Here is an 18,559-nt window from a genome sequence, read left to right as displayed (position 1 = left end):
GCTTACACCACGTGCTTCTATACGAAACGGCTAGTCCCGCTAATCCTGTCTGATCTTCCGGCCCGGTCTCAGCCAATGGGGTAGCGCCTGGCCTATACTCCCGACAAAAATTAAATCGTAAATTTTAAAAATCGAAATATTAATATTAATATTATTTTATAAATATATTAAATTTAATGAATTAAAATAAATATATTAAAATAATATATTAAAAATTATATTAAAAACTGTCACAGCGCCGGCTGTGCCGATGCTCCAGCGTTACTGCTTAGCGTTGTGACGGTTAGCTCAACCGCCCTGGTCAACCGCCTTGGCCGGGAATGGTGGCGTTCCCGAGCTCTATGCCTAATGGAGCCTAGCTCCTCACATGACATCCCCTTACTCTGGCATATATATACATAGATCTCTCCCTCTCTCATTCCTTTTCTCTTCTTTAGTTTTAGATTCTAATTGAATAGCCCGACGGAGCGTCGCCACCTCACACCTTCGTCCCAGTGCTGTCACAAAAACGCTATTAAAGCTCGGAACCATGCCCACTACCCATTGTTTTGTTGTTCAGGCATCCAAGTCTGAGAATAATCATCAAAGATATACCTGTTTCCAATTAGCTATGATTATTTGCCAACAAGTTTTCCAGCCGTACCAGTGATGGTTCTTGCTGGTAAGTGCGTTTTTGCCGTATTCTGTTACGAGAACGACTTCTGATTTGGATGGAATTTTGACATCAATACCCTCAAAGACGGAGACCTGTAACGGGTAAATGTCCTCATCCTGCCGACCGTTAGATCCAGTGCAAGTAAAACATGTAGAGGATATAACCGACCATATATTCGTGCCCATCTTTGCAGTACAGAACGTTTGGATCGAGATCTCTGCGGCGGAGTGCTGTTATATCGATGTATTTCCCACTCTGAATATCAATCCAGCGAGCATCTATCTTGTTTGACAAGTCTTGAGTCGATGTTATTAGGTAATGGGGATTGATGTCTAATAAGTATGTGTGAATTTCTTCCTCATCGAGGTATTGAAACACAGTCGCGTTGTAATCAGTAGCGAGAAGGGCCAAAACGTCCACATGTGACAGCACTGTGACGATGGTGTGAGGTGGCGACGCAACGTCGGGCTATTCATTTAGAATCTAAAGCTAAGGAGAGAAGAAAGGAGAGGAGGAGAGATCTATATACATATATATGTTAGAAGTAAGGGGATGTCATGTGAGGAGCTAAGCCCTATTAGGCTTAAAGCTCGGGAACGCCACTATTCCCGGCCTGGCCTTTGTCTCAGGCGATTAGGACAGGCGATTGGCTCAGGCGATGGGCTCAGGTGATCCGTAACAGCCGGCGCTGTGACACCACAGACATTTGGACATCAATATCAGTATCCCAAGGAAATATCCTTCCGCCCCAATGCCACCCCAAGAGGGTCCCGTGGGCAAGCCAAGTCTCAAAACCAAGATCTTTCATTATAAAGAAATAGCTTTTGAGCAAGTTGATCAACGCATGATGAACTTGGTCGATGCTGAGTGCTTTTGTGGGAGAGAACCTCGTATCGATATGGCTGACAGCTCCGATAAGCCTGGATTCAAATCGGAAGTCGACTTCGGTGAAGTATTGCGGCAACGGCAACGGCTCCAAATGTTGTGGAGTAAGATGCATCAAGCGATATAACAAGAGACACAGTGTGAATACGGACGAAATACGGAGGAGTATTCGCGTCCGCATGGCTCACTAGGCTGATGCATATTGGACGTCGTTGGCTGATCTTCCGAACTTTCTGTCCATCTCTCAGCCGCACTACACTAGGTTGAAGAATGTGGAGGCTGAGACGCAATTGACCAACATATCAGCCCCACGAGAATTTAATTCTTAGTGCAAGAATCAAAAATCCGCGAATCAATTCCGGATAATTTGATCGGATTTTATAATTATATAAATTTAAATAAAAAATAAAACATAAACTTTTCAAATTTAAAAAAGTTGTAGAAAATATATTTATATACGAATTCGATTTTAAAGGGATACAAAAAAACAAACTAACTTGGACTACAACCGTCAATATAATCACGTGCGGGGGCCCAGCACTCGTGACTACGATCGCGATAATTATCTACTAACGCCACGATCGCAAAGCTTAAGAATAAGCTTTAATATGAAGTTAGTTGAGTTGAATCGACGCATTCTCTTTGTCAAATTATGCGACGTCGCAATGTAATTAAATTAATAATAAACTAATGCTGCGGCTCTTTGCTTTTGGTGGGGACGCGTGGGTGGGTGCCTAAGGCCACAACGCTGATTAATCTGGCCGCCCTCAGGCGCCCGGCCTCGCCTATGACGTAAGAGGTTAATTTCCAGAGAGAAAAGTATTTTCAAATTTAAGAGATTTTTAGAGAAGATATTTATGTGCGGATTCAACTCTGAGGTGACCTGAGAAGGTGCAGATTGCCCAGCTCTCTTCATACATATTGTACATTTCGAAGAGAATCTCTATTCACGCGCACGAAAGGTCTTCCATCAGTCATCATGCCTCGAATTCGTCTTGAAGATATCCAGCACAATAGCGAGGAGCTGTTGACCCATTCAGGGGAAGCTGCTCGAAAGGGTGTATCTTGGTTTTGGCATGGCTTTACCGACTGGGTCCTTCAAGACAACATTATTGAGGTCGCTGTAGGATTGATGTGAGTTGAGAAAATCACATTTCTATAAATGCAATCAATGAAAGCTCTCACTGACAATATACAGACTTGCTGCAGCCTTCACAACAGTAGTGACCTCATTTGTCTCAGATATTCTACTGCCACCCCTCTCGCTGCTACCCTTCATCAATCGTAACATGGAAGAGAAGTTTGCAGTTCTGAGAAGCGGCCCAAATTATAACCACACCATGGCAATTGGCTACAACACCCAAAAACAAGCTGTAGACGATGGTGCTGTGGTCTTAGCTTATGGGTGAGTTTTATATTTCGATGCGGCAGAGCCTTGGTCAAGTCACACACTATTGTCTTTCCTCTTCATTGCTTTTCTATTGCTTCACTATCTTGAGCCAAAGCCGGAAGCTTGAATCTGAATATCGCTGACGTCACGAGCAGAGCTTTCCTCAATAAGATGTTCAACTTCGTTGGCGTTGGGCTTTCACTTTACTTACTTGCAAGCCTGTATGAGTTCTTCTCGAAAGACACAGTCATCAAGTATCAAGTGAAGTGTCCATACTGCCGAAAGCGGATTAGTCAGAAGGTATAATTCATTTGAGAGGACGAGCAACTCTGATACTGACTGTGTATAGGCTAAACGCTGCGTTAATTGTACTAGCTGGCTAGATGGACGAGAAGATAAATAGAGAGCACAGAGCCAAGTCAGATCACGTGCATGACCATACTTTTGAGCCAGAGATTGCATGGTCCCTTCTTGCGTTGTACATTTGCACCTGCTTAGCATTCCACGTCTGTTCATACACTTTCTGCAATACATAAGCATACATACAAAGCACACCCCTTGAGTAGCATACACCTTATCTTTGTTGTTGCCTCCCAACCCCACCGCCACTCCTCAGCAACCTCTCCACTTCCGTCCCAACAACAGTAACGAACTTCACTTCCGGAAATGCCCACCCATGTTTCCTATAAACCTTGTCGAAGTCCACTCTCATACCCAATTCCACCATCCCACCAAGTCCCCAATTCTGCATCGGCAAAAATCCCAGCCTCTGCTCACTGTTTCCCCAAAGATGCCGGAATTGATACAGCCCCATGACTACAATCTTCAGTTTCTTCAGACAAGGAAAAGCAGCGCGGATCTCGGCAGCCAACGGGCCGTAATAGCCTGGATATTCTGGAGCAGCGATTGCATTGCTGAGATTGGAAGCGTAGTCGAAATGATCTAGGTAAAGGGCTAAGTTCTCAACTAATTGGCGTTCACTCTCTCTGACGTGATTGGCGAATGTGTCCAACAATTCGCATTCATTGAAAAGGAAAAGAGTATCATTCTTAGAATCGAAAAAAGTTCTTGGTTGGACAGGACATGCTGGTTGAGATAGCGATGCATTGAAGCATAATTTCCATTCCTTCAAAGCGAGTTTGCGAGATCGTGAACATGTGTGGAGAAGTGCTGGGATAGGACACGAGGAGTTGAGCATCGATGAAGAGTTCCAAATTCTCTTTCCATCGACGGTACTCCATGTCCTTGCTTTTATGTGGACGATTCGTGGTTCAGTATGTGCGATAGCGAACTCCCATATCAAGTCCTGTATCTCGGCCGGACATCATAGGTCGTTAAATTGTGGGAATCTGTCGAGCTCCATGATTGCTTGATTGATGAAGAAGAGACTCGTGGAACTCTTCTAGGGAAGTCGTGGACAATCGGATATTTTTATGGCAACGATATGTCTTACTTGATGTCTCATTGGCGGCAAGCCACCTTATCCAACTCCGCCTCTTTGCAGGTTACTCAAAGTTAACAACTGGCATATTGACAAGATGCTTGTCATCACCTGCATCGATGTTGCCTCTTTGAGAATATGCACATACCTACTAGGCAGTTCCTGACATTGGGTCACGAGAACCGATGAAGAAGGCACTTCACTTAGTCGTGTTTGCTTTTCTCGAAGATGGCCCCCACGATGGCAGGCACGCGATCAACCTTTTTGGATTCCTCAACGAGAATATCTTTCGAGATTTTCAAAGACAATGTCTCGGCGACCCATGATGCCTCTTGACTAAGATGTTCGAGAGACATTCTAGAAGATAAATGGGCGGCAAGATTGACATTGGTTTAAAGTTATGCATTATTCGACGACTACTTATCAAAACAGACTCTTCGCTCTCGAGACTGGCTGAATCTATGACCTCCTCAACTTATCGCACACCAAGTATCCAAATCCAGGCACAGATTACAAGCCATCATTCCCTCAATTCAGCATCAGAACCTTCCACACCCACTTGATCAACTTCCAAACCTCCTCGAACACCCAAAGAACAGCACTCAACGTCCCAAACAACATCATTGGCAAGAAACTCAAAGTGAAATGCCCAAAGAATCCTCTTCTTCGCGAAACAGTATCCCAAATCTCCGTTTCCATAACATTCTGCGCACCATCCCACTTCCATGGCCCCACCAGTCTAAACTTGGTGTTAACCTGAGCACTCAACGCCCAACACAACACCATCTTCCATCCCATCGGCAAGATCTCCATGAACGACGGAGCGGACCCGATATCCAGCGCCAATTGGTAAGCGTAAGATTCGTGGTCAACACCATATGTAATCCGACTTCCAGCCCGATGATGGAGTTTGTAATGTCCTGTATCTTTCAGAGGTGATGGGAGGCGAGAAAGTAGAGAGGTAACCCAGAGCTGGGCTTGCATTTCTGCTAGTGGCGGGATGGCACCTTTACTCATCAGCATTGCATTCAACTCACTATGCAAGGAACTTGCCGAAACTAGGACGAACGAAACCAATGAAAGCGACACTCTCCTCGCCCTTCTTCCAGATGGCTCTCATGTCCGCATCCTTGGGCATTGGGTACATCGAGTTCAAGAAAGGAAACGACTGTGTGTAACCAGTTGCGAGGACTAGGACATCTGGTTTACAGATCTTCTTTCTCATGACCTCTGCTTCTGAGCGACTGTTCTCGGTGAAGTGGACGATGCCTTTCTCGTCGATGGACTGCGGCCAGGGAGCTAGGTCGATCTGGCGGCCATGGGTAGGTACCAGGGGAACTTGAGCGATGTATGAGCGGAGTGTGTTCCCGATGGAGGATCGGCGGTATTGAGAAGTAATGTAGGGCATTGCTTTGGTAGATTTGTTGAAGAAGACTTTGGTTATTAGCATAGATCAAGTTTCTGAACGACGAGGAAGCCTACTCTTCGAAGCATGGAACCTCTCAGGAGAAATTTCACCAATCCACTGATCAAGACCAGCTTTTGTCCCCGAAACAAGCCATGTAGTCCATTTGGCGAATCGGTCGTAGTACCACCAAGGCAGGAACGAGTCCTGAAGAAGAGGATGGACATACGCAGTATCGAATAGACTGGATGCACCAACATCATATGGGACATTGCCTTGTAGCGTTGTGGTGGGTTTCATGCCGAACCAGGATGGTTCGGGAGCACGCTGAGAGGAGTTAGATTGAGCTCTGATCATCGGAAAGACAGACATACCTTGGGAGCACAAAGGAAGCCATCACGATGACAAAGCGTTACGGAGTTGGTCTTGGAAGTAATCGCCAAGTATCCTAAATCCATTCCGGTCTCGCCACTTCCAACGATCAGGACATCTTTACCTTCTCCAAATTGTTTTCGTCTTTTAAACTGCGATGAGTGAATCACAGTTGGAACGCGCTCCAGGCCGCTCAAAAGTGGAATATTGGGAGTAACATGCAGCCCAGAGCAGATAGCAACAGCATCGCAGTGCCACTCACTCGACTTTCCGGCTGCAATATATTGGATGGTATGTCCGCCATTGGCCCCACGATGAATACCAGTGACGGTGGTCTGCAAATGTATATAAGGCCAGAGATTGAATTTCTTGCAGTACCCCTCAAGATAAATGCAGTAATCCTTGGTTGACAAGAAATCAGGGGACTCTGGGGTGTAGCGATAGTCTGAGAAGGTGGTGAGTTGTCTCGAAGAGACTAACTGTGATTCTGTCAGTTCAGATGTCCTGGTTGACTGGGGACACTTGCCTCGGCATCCTCATAATCACGATGCTTGAATGTCCCACCGATGGAGCTCTCTGCCTCAAAAAGCTTGGCCTCGAATGGTTTTGCGCCAGGGAAGAATTCATGAGCAGTGATCAAATGCTTCAGAGTAACCAGTCCCGAAGGACCGCCTCCAATGATTGCTACCCTCATGTTGTTCCAAGGTAAGTGAAATTAATTGACAATAAGAATAGAAGTCAATCCGAAAAGTGAGAAGAGAAAAGGGTATGAGGTATGAGAGGAAGGAAAGGAGAAGTGGAAGGTCTTTTATGCTCCTTTACCTGGAGCCAATGACTCAAGACGACTGGCTCAAGAAGAGTGAAACACAGATTCTGGCCAAAGCACTAGATCGCATATTTGTGAATTTCCAACATTCCCGCCATCGTGACTGTACGTGGGAATTGTGCTGTGCCACCAATATTCACTTCTTCCCGTACAAATCTCACCATAGACTAGCGACATAGGATCAATCGCCGCATGGGAGTATCTTCCCCCCCGGGGGGGGAGGGGGAGGATGGTTGCGGGGTGAGTCAAGGATAAAGCTTAGAAAATGGGAATGCTGCGTACTAGTAATGGCATTCGTTCCTCTGCTCCAATAACCTCCGCATATTCGTGTCAGCAAGTACGGGGAAACCGATATGACCTACCAGCATTCACCGCACGAGACACGCATTTTCCAACAACTGAAATGTTCTAGACCCCACAACCGGGTAACTATCGAAGGCTCAACAATCGTCTACGCAGTGATCACTGAATTCGGCTCGTACACCAGGCACCAATCCCAGAGCCACGACACGACATAAGATGCAAAAGTTGGCTTGCGACACTATCGACGGGATGGACAATGTTGGACTCACACGCCTATAAGCCGCATCTCAGGGTGAGTGAAATATTATCTTGCGCTACAACAATTTGGTAAAGTAATGATAAGCTCGGAAGCAATCGAGATCTTGCATTGAAAGTATAGCAAAATGTGAACATGAGTAGAGACGATTTACTTCTTGGCACTTGCCGGATGTAGGGAACAAAAGGAAGCAAAATGGGAAAAGCGCACAGGCTGACGACAACTCTTCAAGGCCGGAAACGCTATTATTGCTAGATTTGGTTTACAGCACGTCGCTGTTAACTTGTAATGGTATCATAAATCGGAAAGCCTTTCTTCCTTCCAGCTCCGTTGATCAGACAGTAGCCTATCGTAACGCCAGCTATTAGCATTAGCAAATATTCCTCCTAGGCATGCAAATTGCAAAACCTAATCCATGTTCCCATTTTTGGCCCCTGACACCCATATCTACCACTCTTGATCGTACAATATCTTCTTCATTCTTCAAGTAGTTGTCCCAAGATTAGACTTTGCACCACAGTCTCGTCTCCGATGACCCTAATCTTCTTTGGTGGAGGCATACCTAGCTCCACAGGTTCGACGGAGCGCTTGCGCTTTCCCGCCTTGCTCATCATCGCGGCAGCGCCAAAGACGACAGAATCTGCTACGCTCTCGTCTTTTTCAACGAAGAGAAGATCGTAGAACTGATTTTGGGCCTCGCTCTCCGTTAGGTGCTTTCTCGCCTCTTGATAGTCCACCACTTGAGCGACTTGAGCTGGACCAAGTGCTCGGGTGAGAAAGACGTAAGCTTTTCTCTTGTCTTCCGTCTTGCCTTTCCCAGTAACGAACAGAACCGATTTCCCCTCGAGAAATTTGTCACGTGCTGCAAACACATCTGCCAGCTCCGCGTCAGAAGCGGAGTAGGGGCGAAGGATTCGACTTCGGACGGCATTGCCAAGAAATGAGGACTGGCCAGCACATAGTAGATACGGCGCCCAGTCGACAATAGCCATCTTAGCCACACAGGCCATCACCCAACGACCAGATATGCAAGGCAGGCCAAGCGCTAAGGCTTGTATAAACTTAGCCTTCCGTGAGTGCTCGTCGGCGATGCACGCTGTAAAGCCTAGTGACTCCGCGGGTCCAGAAAGGCAGAGCTGGGCGTCCTCACTGGCGGTCTTAGGAATTACATCAAATAGTGCATCGAATCCATCCTGAAGGAGACGAGCACCGTTGTCCACAATATATTTAGTCACGGTATCCTTTTCCTCGCTATTCTTAACGTACGAAACGGCAAATGCCATTTTATCGAACAATGTGGTTCCAGACTTCTTTGACCGTCCATTCTTGTGGGTAGACGCAGGAGTCGATGTTAGAGGGTCTTCACTATCTTCTCTGGGGAGCTTAGCTGTGACGTGTCGCTTGGCATTTCGAGTAGACATCATAGGCGTATCATCGTCTTCGACAAGTGTAACACCTGGTTGGCGCCTCAAGGTACGCTTGCCGGTTGCTGCTGGGGTTGATTGTTTTGATGCCTTTGCACGAGCAGCTTGACTGCGCGTGCTAGACCGTTCTGCAGGAGTGAGAGTTGGAGTTGAAGACGCACTTGATCTATCAAGTTCTTTTGCACTTTTGGTCTTCGTAACACGAGCCGATGCTTTCGAAGTTGTCGCCTTCGCCTCAGAGCTTCTCAGCGATCTGGCAGGAGCTTTCAAGTCGGCCTTCCTTCTTGGGCCTGTTTGCTTCGGTGATGATGGTTCGGCCGCTGCTTGGACAATGTCGGCATCACCTTGGTTGCCGTCATCTATAGTCGAGGATTTCGATTCTGTGGCATCGGCTGTCAATTCGTGAGCAGCGTCATGTTTGCCTGGTGGATCCTCCTCAATGTCCCCTTGATCTTGACTTTGTTCGTTCTGGTTCTCATTGTTCATGTCTCCCTTCTCGCTAATATTTTCTTGAGGCAATTCGGGGATCGGATTCTCGGGAACTGGGTTATCATTCTGCGATGGTGCATCTTCCTCCTCCACCATGCCTTCATTACTGACTACAGGCGTTAGAGGTGAACTCGATTTTGTAACTTCAGGTTGACCCTGATTAAGAAGAGTTGATGGGACATTAGCAGAACTAGTAGGGACTTCTGGAAGTTGGCCAGGTACCTGTGCAGGAGCAACTGTCACATTCAGTGGCTCTTGTGAGGGCATGCCTTGACGGAAGCTTCGTGGTCTCGGAATAGGACTTTGTGGCGATCCCAGACGCAGGACATTTTCAAATTCCGGATCTTGACTGAACCCTGGAAGATCGCTCATGTCAATCTGGATTTCTCGGAATGAAATACTTGCTATTTCGCCCATAGGCCGAATCCGTTCCTCAGGTGGGCTGGTCTCGGGAATCATTCCATCCGAAAGCAAGTTAGATTTTTGTGCAATGGGCGTCCGTGTATTGCTGCGATTCCCAGTAGATTCTTTTAACGGCAGGCTGGGCCCAGGTGAGGACCGTTCAGCATCATTGGCCAACTCTGGATTTTGTGGCTGTGATTGTTGATCAACATGCAACCCATTTTCTGGTAGCGACGCTGGGTTTTGAGATTGAGGGTGACCGGGGGCGTCACCAACCCGGCGAGGCGATCTTGACGGCGTATCCGATACTGCTAAGCTTTGTCCCATGTCTAAGTCGACATTGTGTCCTTTGGCATTATCATGGACCTGAGCGGATGCATTCTGGTCTGGTCCACCCTGTGAATCAGCGATGTAGTCATCCGGTTGAGTATCTTGTTCGGTGTCCTGAGCATCCTGCCCCTCGCATTGTGCAAGGTACTTTTCCTGGATACTACGACGCCTGCCAGTGGAAGGCACCTCGATAGCAGGAGATGCAGATGACTGTGGTCTGACCGTGGCAGGAGCACGCCTTGGAGGAATTGCAACTGTGGAGAGCTCTCTCTGTATCCGCGACTCTCTTTCACGTTTCCGTTTTCGCGTGAAAGTACCGTCAGAATCAGAACCATCAGAATCCGAGTTCGAACCCAGATCCTCTCGTTTTCTCTTTTCTTGAGACTCTTTCATTGAAACATAAGGTCGAGGTTCAGGCAGTGAATTGCTCCGAACCATGTCAAAGGATTGCACCCCAGAAGTTCTCGGTACAGTAGATTCAGGGAAGTCTGAGGATAAAGTATTCATCAAGAGACCACGAACTGACGACTGTAATGGTGACGTTTCCACATCCTGTTCGTAAAGTCGTGTAAGAGGGGAAGAGTTGGTTCGCTGTCGCTTGGGTGGTGATGTGAAATCATGATATACATCCGGCGAGGGTCGGGATGAGGTTGGACTTGCGTGTCGAGCCACTGATGAGGGTTGGGTGGCACTGAACATCTCGAAACCCTTCAGGAGAGATCCTTTTTCGGAGAACGGATTGACGGGAGCAACCGGTGTTTGTGGATCGTAAGATGGCGCCGCAAAGTGCATTCCAAGTTGCGGAGCAGCAAAATATGCATCTTGAGACTGAGAGTCCATGTCATCGTCCATACCATCTTCCATAGCATTATCCATTTCGTCCTCATCCACGCCAGGCTCAAAGTCAAGCTTCACATGCCCGGTATCCTGCTCTTGGTATGTATATGCAGTAGATTCGGTCCTCGTGGAGGCATGCTGCTTTGAAGGAATGGAGTCTTGCGGTAGATTCGGTATCGAGCCGTGGGTTTTCCCATCGTCTGGGGTCGCAGTAGAAGGAAATTCTTCGTGTATAGCCTGTTGAAGATCAAAGTGTTGATACGCTGATTCGGGATTCTCCTGCGTTAAAGACATCGAGCTTTTCTGGGTCAGATCCTCCATTGCTGCCTCCTGCGTTTGTGCTTCCACAGCTGCGCGGTACTTCCCTTCGAAGCTGGCAGTCTTAACTTCTTCCCCACTGATCGTGAATGCTCTCAGCTTGCCTTTACTGTCTCGTCTGATCTGAATTTGAGCTACTTGATCATGGCTCTCGGGTCCAGCATCGTCCACCGAAAGTCGATTCGCGTCCTCACGCTGAGAATTGAAGTCCGAAATCAATTGAGCTGCCTCGCCGGGAATCTGGTGATCTTTTGCGTGATTGGCATCAAACTGCAGCTCATCTTCACATTCCTCCTCGTCTTCGTCCTCCTCGTGCTCGTCCTCGAGCTCAACTTCAGGGACAGGCTCGAAATTATTGGCGTCGAGATTCGCCGACGCGACGTGATGAGGCGTGTTGGCAGGGCTCTACAGAATTGGTTAGCGTTAAAGCCCTTGACCTTGTTGGAGGCTTGAGGGTGCCTGCAGATCACTGACTGATAACAAATCCTGCTGGATTCCCTCGCAAAGCTGAGTATCGGTGTCTGGGACAATCCCGCGTAGCGCAGCTTGCTCAGCTGCTTTGATACTTGCGTACGGCATCTTTCATGATCATCTTCACAAGATACAAGATGTCATTGAAGGTGGCAAAACGCGGTCGCGACTTGCAGAAAAGATGGATTTGGCACTAGCGTGAATAGCGACTTCACGTGATATCGAATTTAGCCTACGCTTAAAATAGTAAGGCTCCAAAACTCCTTTGGAGAGCTTCAGGCAACATCAGATCTAAGTACATGCTGTCACTGGGTGAGCAGATCTGTGGTAAGAAGACATCTAGCTCTGATTTGAGTTTTCTCATGCTGTCCAAGCGGCTAGCTTGGGATTACCGCCTTTTGGCAGGCAGAAGCCTCGAAGGATTTAACGGTATGACACCGAAGGCAGTCTTTATGGCAGACTCTGGGTTGAGTCTGTGGCGAATTTCCCACTTGAAGTTGCTCATCCACATTATTGGATGGAATTTCAACGTCGGAGCTGGAGATTCCCCACAATCTCACATTGTTCTGGCCTGTAGCCCGGTGAGTCAATGTGTTGGCCAAAGGCTGACGCCTAGACTTGGTCAAAGTAGATCCATTGTCTTCTTCTTATAAAGTTGAGGGTATTTTCAAGTATCTTATTTTCTTCAATCAGCATTTCTTTCCTGACAAATTCTATTCTTTTCAAGCAATCTCTAGTCACAATGGCTCCCAGCGCTGTAGAGAATGGGCACGCTGCCCAGGAAGGGACTTCGTCAGACGTTTCTTCCCAATTGAACATAAAAACCGACAAGGTCAATGGACACTCTCCGGAGTCTGCCGTTCCTGTCAATGGCAATACAAAAGCAGAAGATATTTCTGCAAAAGAAGAGGAACCTGAAGAGGTGACCAAGGTCGGTATGGAGTGTGGTCTCAAAAACCTCTATCAGAAAGAGGATGATCGAGGACGCCACACGTGGACAGACAAGTATCCAGACGACCTGGACGAAGCAGCTGAGAATGAGATGACTGCTCGATATGCTATCCTTGTTCGCAACAAAAAGAGTTTCGACTCCCGAAAGAAACTCGAGATTGACAGCATTGTCGTTCAAAGCCCTCTGCTCAAAAATGTTCTGACCAAGGTGTTGAAAGACTATCCTGGTAAGTCATAATCATGATTGTCCCAGACCTGGCTAACAATTACAAGGTGTCACTCCAACCCTCAAGCGACTGATCTTCCAAGCACCTTTCAACCCATTCGTTCATCGATGGACGGAGTTCACGAATGCCCTAGACCAACAAGAAGATGAGGAAACGAAGAAGCATTTGGAACTTCTTTACAAGACACTTGAGGCGGAGCTCAAGGATACAATTGCAGCAAAGAACGACTATATCAAGAACAAGGTCATCACCTTCGAGCATCTCTGGACGATCTTTCAACCTGGAGCCACGCTGTATACAGAGCAGTGGGGTCGTGACTGTGGTTCCAAATTCTCCAACGGCAATTACTTTGACCACCCCAAATATGGCCCATGTTATGGAGTGAACTCACAGAAGGTAGAATGGGATGGCGACAGATTTGGCTATGCCAGTTGTCAACATCTCATCTTGGCCTTCGGTGGGACTATGCAAATCTCTGCTCTCGATGCTTTCCCACTAGAGTTTCACCCAGAGCAGAAGAAGATTCAAGCCTCGTTATTGAAGCGCGGTAAGCTGTTTGAGCACTATCATGGTTATCACTACAAGGCGTACAAGGCATTCGCAATTGGAAAAGACATGTGTGGTCGAGACATCAAAGTTACTGTCGACAGTCGCGTAATCATGTGAGTGTCATTTGATCCATCATGCAATGAGCTTTTGTCTGACTTTCTAGTGATACATTTGCATATGGCAAATTTAATCCAAACAGCCTGCCTCATCTTGCACCTCTCAAGATCAAATCAAAGGCCGCCGTCTCCGATGAAGAAGATTCCGAGGACGAAGGATCTGTCTACGACTCCGAGGATGACGATGACTTAGCTTCCCACGATTCTGTCGCCGGCAAGGAGATCAAGCGAATTCCACTCTCCGATCAACAACTAATTCATTGCTCTCCTCTATTGAAAGGCTACACTTTAAAGACAAAGCGTTGGCTTTCATTCTTTGTGGATTCCGTCTCTGAGATTGTGTGGAATTCGTCTGCATTTGCCAATTTGGTTCTTCCCGAAGACCAGAAAGAGTTGATTCTCGCATTCGCCGAGTCCCAGGTTAAATACAAGGATAATTTTGACGATGTCATTTCTGGTAAGGGCAAAGGCATCATCATGCTCTTGAGCGGTGGTCCAGGTATCGGCAAGACCTTGACAGCAGAATCAGTCGCTGAGAATATGCGTACACCACTCTATATGAGTACGCATTCCTTTTTCTTTGTTTCCTCTTCTCGCTTACTTTCACATATGCCATACTTTGGTTCTCGCACAAGTTTCATCCCTCCCCAAACTTTGGCTGCTAGTTATTTTATGAAGCAAGTACTAATCTTTCCTCTAGTGAGTGCTGGAGATCTTGGCATCAAATCGTCCGAGGTGGAAACCAGTCTCACAACCATTCTCGAAATGGTAGCGAAATGGAACGCCGTCCTGTTGTTGGATGAGTGTGACGTCTTCCTGGAAGCTCGCTCAGCCCACGATCTTGAGCGAAACAAGATTGTTTCCATTTTCCTCCGCACTCTCGAATACTACGAAGGTATTCTCTTCCTGACGACCAACCGTGTCAAGAACATGGATCCTGCATTCCAGAGCAGAATCCATATCTCAATGGAGTATCCCGGCTTGGACAAAGTATCCAGAACCCAAGTTTGGAAGAATTTCCTTGAGAGAGGTGTCAAACATGATTTGTCCGAGGACGATATCGCGAAACTTGCCGATGTGGAGATTAATGGAAGGCAGATCAAGAATGTTCTTAAGACTGGTCAACTATTGGCTTGTCATAAGGGTGTTCCGTTGCAATACTCGCATCTGAAGACGGTGCTGAATGTGGAGAGGCAGGACTTGGAATTGGCGTAACAAGGGTCAGGCGATGGTTTTCTCTTTTGTTTTAGACACACATTGAATATGTATCATGCAGCGTATATGAGTACATGAGAACTAGAATATACAACAACATTGTTTTAGACTTTGAGGACCAATATCAATGGGATAGGTCCCAAATGTGGACTAAGATTTGGGGGTGGTGTAAGAGCGACCTGAAGTACGACGTCGATTCCCTTCTTTTGCTCGCTTAACGTTACAGCGGGGTCTATAAACACTTGACAGGAGTTGGAGAACAACAAGGAACCTGAACGAGTGGATTTGCTGATTATACTCGCTGGATCTTCGATTTCGAAGACACTTCGTCCTCGATCCTAAAATCTAGTGTTCTGATACTTGATACAATTGTCACCCGTTGGATTATTGACGCCAACGTGCGTTGAAATCGGAGGGACATCAATCGATATTTCTTAGGATAGACAAGTGAGCTCCATGAAGTGTGACATGTTGTCGTCACATTGTCATCACTGCGCTAGCTCAAGTCCGAGTCCAATGCAGGCAGACGCCAGTCGATGTTGAGACTCCTCAGCTCGTGATTTAGGTGGGATACCGATTCTGAAATAAAAGCTTGAAAGAAAGAAGACGAAGTATGCTCTACTCCAACTAAACAAATGCGATGAGTTTTATCTCACCAATATGAAAAGCTCAAACTCGCTAGATGATGCTCGTGATTGCCCGCCTCTGGACGAAACATGCCGTTTCACCACTTGTTCGGTATTCGGTCATCCACCAGTGCACAAGAACGGCGATATCTAGCTATATTTGGATCTCTTTAACAATCTTGCTATCTGGTCGAAGAATCGAGTCAATCATAAGTCTCCGCTTGGACATTCCACTCGAGAGCTGATTTTGTCAATGTAACACACCGCTACTTGACGACTCAACTGGAACACGTTGACATTCGACATTTCGGACACCTCCAAGATGTGAAAATTGATATACAACAACTCACATTGATACAGAAATCCACCTCATTCACAAGTATTCTCCTCATGCAAGTGCTTTGCGATGAAGAGGTCAGTTGCAAGAATAATTCCACATTTCAGCTCCAACAGACGCACGTTCTCAATCCCAAGAACCTATTCGGTATCCCTACGACATTTTCCTGCACGTCTCATCCAGTCGAACGCCTTTCTTCTCTCCCCCACGACATCGTGGCATCCTCTCAGACGCCCCCATGCCCAACTAAGTCTCGTGACAACTTCCTATCTCCACTTCTTCCCTCCCATACATAGCATCCCCTAACCCCAATCCCCAGATCTTCATTCTTGGCAAACGTGCCGACTTCCCGCATTCGGTCCAGAACCTCTTCGAATCCCCCCAACTCCCCAGCCCAAACTTGGCGCTGGACCCAGAAAAAGTATCTAAAATACTCCCAGCAATTGAGCCAAGATGTCAACCGTACCAATCTTGTTCTCGTTCCCGAGTGCCGCGTCTTCGGAGCAGCGAGGTATCGCTACCAGTACCGCTTCATCCGCCCTTTCTGAAGCCACCCTTCCGAATTTCGTAACTGTGACGATCACAGCTTTATCCTCTCACTCTACCTCAATCATTGCATTGAATACACAGACCCCCACTCCCTCCCTTTCGGCGTATAACTCAACGTCCAATTCGACATCTGCTGCGTCAGTATACAAGGACAACAAGTTCTCAGGCGCAGATTGGGCTACGACGATCGTCATTGGGTTGGGCGGAATTATACTCTGCTGTATGATCCCAATTGTCATTGCTGTCTATTGGAAAGACTGGCAGGCAAAAAGACGAGAGAGATGGGGAGAAAGCAGTGAAGATTTCTGACATATGTTGAGGAGCCTCAATGGCCGGCAGCTTGATAGCGCTAGGAGGCCAAGAGGAAAGGGGACGGGAGTTAGTTTGTTGTTGTTGATGATGAAGATAAGAAGGGGTACGTTTTTGTCATGTTTATTCATGGGCAATTGAAGGACTGATCACTGTTCATGTAGTTTCAAAACCACCCTGGACATTCAAACCGGGAACTTGCATACTGGTGGAGTCATGTGGGACCGGATTTTGAGATACACTCGCACGAAGAAACGGACACGACCCGAGAAAATGAAAGTGACGAAACACACATCTTTTGGTTATGATTACAGTACGACACAGAATCTTGGCATACAAATAGTCCAACAGATACTCCTTAAATTATGCAATTCAATCACTTCCCTGACACCAAAGGCCCCATAGTGAACCGTGCAATGCCCATCGTGACCTTCTCCAGAGCGGGGTTCGTGTACCCATAAGCTTTGGAAATATTCCACGTGCACGATAGATTTCTGCGTTGTGCATGAAAAGAGGCGTCAGAATGTCTCGCCGAATCAAGGCACGGGAACCCCCACGGAGGCCTTTTGGGGCTCTGCTGCTGAGCTTTGTGTGACACCGGGATCTCGAAGGAGCTTTCCGCGAGGGGAGTTTGTGTAGCCGCTATTAGCGACTGGATTCTTTGTCATGGAATTGTGCTTTGGGAAAATGTTTGCTTTTTGCTCGGTTAGACATGGATAATTAAAGATTTCCTTCCAAAAGCCAATCTGCCTAGCATTTGTAAACTTTTCGTCTTGTACTGAGTTTCATTCCACAAATTATGCAATTTTGTGAAGAAAAAGCAAATCGTTATGAAGTAGTTACTGAGCCAATAGGCATTCGCTTGATGTTGAACGCTCTGATTGGCTAAGACAGGATAGTTTACTTCCCCTTTTTATAGTCCAATGCTAAGCGAGCTATAATAAAATAGAGACGAGAAATCTTACATTAAGAAAGGGTTAACGGGCATATAGACGACTTTCATCCGAATTTTAGGACTCAGCTTTGATCGCAGACTTACCACCATAGCTTTGTGGCGTTTTCTCGACAAAAGCAGCCGCAGCCTCGCCCCGCCGTCTGCCTAACGCCTCGTCTCGAACCTCAGCTTCAAATATCTACAACAAACTTCCCACTCCCTCGGAAACTGTCCTACATAAAAACTCACACACCAACAAATCCTCTGTGTACCCTCGATCTCTTATCGATTGAACATGATAAGCGCAATACCAACAGGCGCATACCCCTGTACCTCAATCATGGCGAACCCCACCATGATTCTCCAGCCCTGCGATGCTCCGACTTCGACCCTCACCACGGCCTCGCCCACCAGCACAGCAATACATCTCACCACAAGCCAGATTCTACATGATGAGTTCTGGCCCTACGGTGGAGGCGTCCTGATCGCTTTTGGAGTCTGCGTCATTATCTTCGGCGCCATTTGGTTGCTTGATTTGACTTATCAAGCAAAAGAGTTTGGGTTGAATCTTCTAGTCTGGGTGTGGGGAACTTGGTGGACGATTGTGTTTTGGCCGTTTCAGATGCTGGCGAAGGTGAATGAGATATTGAATCGGGGGTTGGGGAGAGATAGGGATGGGAGAATTATAGTGCCGAGGGACATGGAGGAGTGCTGATGATTTGGTGGCCTTTGGGAATGGATAAACGGTCATGGGAGTTATGGACTTTCAAGGAATAGAATGAGGAGTCAATTGGACGAGTTTAGACGAACAGATGGCATGCTTTGGAACAAACGGGACACAGCCCTGTATGACAATAACCCGTGATGTTGTTCTAGCACAGCCACAAGCCACAATTGAGCGGCGATAAGTACCTAGGTATTCTTCCAATATCCTTCCCGTCC

General features: G+C 47.0%; 8 protein-coding genes across 8 annotated transcripts; 4 read left to right on the top strand and 4 right to left on the bottom strand.

Moving 5' to 3' along the window:
* Positions 1 to 225: 225 nt before the first annotated feature.
* On the bottom strand, positions 226 to 1,957 carry LY89DRAFT_644945 (uncharacterized protein). Its single transcript, XM_018211850.1, has 4 exons — positions 1,356 to 1,957; positions 824 to 1,123; positions 644 to 771; positions 226 to 594 (listed from the first exon to the last, which is right to left on the bottom strand). Exons 1-4 carry the CDS (start codon positions 1,719 to 1,721, stop codon positions 537 to 539), a joined length of 852 nt encoding a protein of 283 aa, XP_018071805.1. The 5' UTR covers positions 1,722 to 1,957; the 3' UTR covers positions 226 to 536.
* Positions 1,958 to 2,377: 420 nt separating this feature from the next.
* LY89DRAFT_615555 (ion channel) lies at positions 2,378 to 3,588 on the top strand. The gene is made up of 4 exons (XM_018210729.1): positions 2,378 to 2,674; positions 2,739 to 2,945; positions 3,086 to 3,230; positions 3,280 to 3,588. The coding sequence occupies exons 1-4, from the start codon at positions 2,520 to 2,522 to the stop codon at positions 3,331 to 3,333; spliced, it is 561 nt and encodes a 186-aa protein (XP_018071804.1). The 5' UTR covers positions 2,378 to 2,519; the 3' UTR covers positions 3,334 to 3,588.
* On the bottom strand, positions 3,505 to 4,338 carry LY89DRAFT_781653 (uncharacterized protein; the record flags this gene model as incomplete). The annotated part of the gene is made up of 1 exon (XM_018222501.1): positions 3,505 to 4,338. Exon 1 carries the CDS (start codon positions 4,126 to 4,128, stop codon positions 3,505 to 3,507), a length of 624 nt encoding a protein of 207 aa, XP_018071803.1. The 5' UTR covers positions 4,129 to 4,338.
* A 561-nt stretch (positions 4,339 to 4,899) lies between these two features.
* Positions 4,900 to 7,246, bottom strand: LY89DRAFT_707016 (FAD/NAD(P)-binding domain-containing protein; the record flags this gene model as incomplete). The annotated part of the gene is made up of 5 exons (XM_018217571.1): positions 6,675 to 7,246; positions 6,151 to 6,627; positions 5,854 to 6,103; positions 5,425 to 5,805; positions 4,900 to 5,378 (listed from the first exon to the last, which is right to left on the bottom strand). Exons 1-5 carry the CDS (start codon positions 6,840 to 6,842, stop codon positions 4,900 to 4,902), a joined length of 1,755 nt encoding a protein of 584 aa, XP_018071802.1. The 5' UTR covers positions 6,843 to 7,246.
* A 518-nt stretch (positions 7,247 to 7,764) lies between these two features.
* LY89DRAFT_718145 (uncharacterized protein) lies at positions 7,765 to 11,941 on the bottom strand. Its single transcript, XM_018218395.1, has 2 exons — positions 11,808 to 11,941; positions 7,765 to 11,738 (listed from the first exon to the last, which is right to left on the bottom strand). Exons 1-2 carry the CDS (start codon positions 11,910 to 11,912, stop codon positions 8,010 to 8,012), a joined length of 3,834 nt encoding a protein of 1,277 aa, XP_018071801.1. The 5' UTR covers positions 11,913 to 11,941; the 3' UTR covers positions 7,765 to 8,009.
* Positions 11,942 to 12,509: 568 nt separating this feature from the next.
* On the top strand, positions 12,510 to 14,941 carry LY89DRAFT_718144 (P-loop containing nucleoside triphosphate hydrolase protein). The gene is made up of 4 exons (XM_018218394.1): positions 12,510 to 12,982; positions 13,029 to 13,644; positions 13,695 to 14,209; positions 14,348 to 14,941. The coding sequence occupies exons 1-4, from the start codon at positions 12,547 to 12,549 to the stop codon at positions 14,860 to 14,862; spliced, it is 2,082 nt and encodes a 693-aa protein (XP_018071800.1). The 5' UTR covers positions 12,510 to 12,546; the 3' UTR covers positions 14,863 to 14,941.
* Positions 14,942 to 15,779: 838 nt separating this feature from the next.
* Positions 15,780 to 16,801, top strand: LY89DRAFT_781649 (uncharacterized protein). Its single transcript, XM_018222500.1, has one exon. The coding sequence runs from the start codon at positions 16,279 to 16,281 to the stop codon at positions 16,681 to 16,683; it is 405 nt and encodes a 134-aa protein (XP_018071799.1). The 5' UTR covers positions 15,780 to 16,278; the 3' UTR covers positions 16,684 to 16,801.
* A 664-nt stretch (positions 16,802 to 17,465) lies between these two features.
* On the top strand, positions 17,466 to 18,535 carry LY89DRAFT_684491 (uncharacterized protein). The gene has a single exon (XM_018214895.1). It carries the CDS (start codon positions 17,958 to 17,960, stop codon positions 18,330 to 18,332), a length of 375 nt encoding a protein of 124 aa, XP_018071798.1. The 5' UTR covers positions 17,466 to 17,957; the 3' UTR covers positions 18,333 to 18,535.
* The last annotated feature ends 24 nt before the right edge of the window (positions 18,536 to 18,559 follow it).

The sequence above is a fragment of the Mollisia scopiformis genome (genome assembly GCF_001500285.1).
Source record: "Mollisia scopiformis unplaced genomic scaffold LY89scaffold_11, whole genome shotgun sequence".
In the NCBI taxonomy this organism is placed as follows: Eukaryota; Fungi; Ascomycota; class Leotiomycetes; order Helotiales; family Mollisiaceae; genus Mollisia; species Mollisia scopiformis.
The sequence above is the reverse complement of the archived record's forward strand: the minus strand, read 5'-3'. Positions and strand labels throughout refer to the sequence as shown.

What these genes read in the sequence shown, in the direction of transcription:
- LY89DRAFT_644945 (XM_018211850.1), bottom strand. Translation starts at nt 1,721, where the DNA reads ATGCGGACGCGAATACTCCTCCGTATTTCGTCCGTATTCACACTGTGT. An exon ending in ATATTGATGTCCAAATGTCT is followed by an intron (nt 1,124 to 1,355) that starts GTGGTGTCACAG and finishes CTAAATGAATAG; the next exon opens with CCCGACGTTGCGTCGCCACC. An exon ending in AAGATGGGCACGAATATATG is followed by an intron (nt 772 to 823) that starts GTCGGTTATATC and finishes AACGGTCGGCAG; the next exon opens with GATGAGGACATTTACCCGTT.
- LY89DRAFT_781649 (XM_018222500.1), top strand. Translation starts at nt 16,279, where the DNA reads ATGTCAACCGTACCAATCTTGTTCTCGTTCCCGAGTGCCGCGTCTTCG.
- LY89DRAFT_718145 (XM_018218395.1), bottom strand. Translation starts at nt 11,912, where the DNA reads ATGCCGTACGCAAGTATCAAAGCAGCTGAGCAAGCTGCGCTACGCGGG. An exon ending in TCCAGCAGGATTTGTTATCA is followed by an intron (nt 11,739 to 11,807) that starts GTCAGTGATCTG and finishes CCAATTCTGTAG; the next exon opens with AGCCCTGCCAACACGCCTCA.
- LY89DRAFT_718144 (XM_018218394.1), top strand. Translation starts at nt 12,547, where the DNA reads ATGGCTCCCAGCGCTGTAGAGAATGGGCACGCTGCCCAGGAAGGGACT. An exon ending in GTCGACAGTCGCGTAATCAT is followed by an intron (nt 13,645 to 13,694) that starts GTGAGTGTCATT and finishes CTGACTTTCTAG; the next exon opens with TGATACATTTGCATATGGCA. An exon ending in GCGTACACCACTCTATATGA is followed by an intron (nt 14,210 to 14,347) that starts GTACGCATTCCT and finishes TCTTTCCTCTAG; the next exon opens with TGAGTGCTGGAGATCTTGGC.
- LY89DRAFT_615555 (XM_018210729.1), top strand. Translation starts at nt 2,520, where the DNA reads ATGCCTCGAATTCGTCTTGAAGATATCCAGCACAATAGCGAGGAGCTG. An exon ending in GAGGTCGCTGTAGGATTGAT is followed by an intron (nt 2,675 to 2,738) that starts GTGAGTTGAGAA and finishes GACAATATACAG; the next exon opens with ACTTGCTGCAGCCTTCACAA. An exon ending in GCTGTGGTCTTAGCTTATGG is followed by an intron (nt 2,946 to 3,085) that starts GTGAGTTTTATA and finishes CGTCACGAGCAG; the next exon opens with AGCTTTCCTCAATAAGATGT.
- LY89DRAFT_684491 (XM_018214895.1), top strand. Translation starts at nt 17,958, where the DNA reads ATGGCGAACCCCACCATGATTCTCCAGCCCTGCGATGCTCCGACTTCG.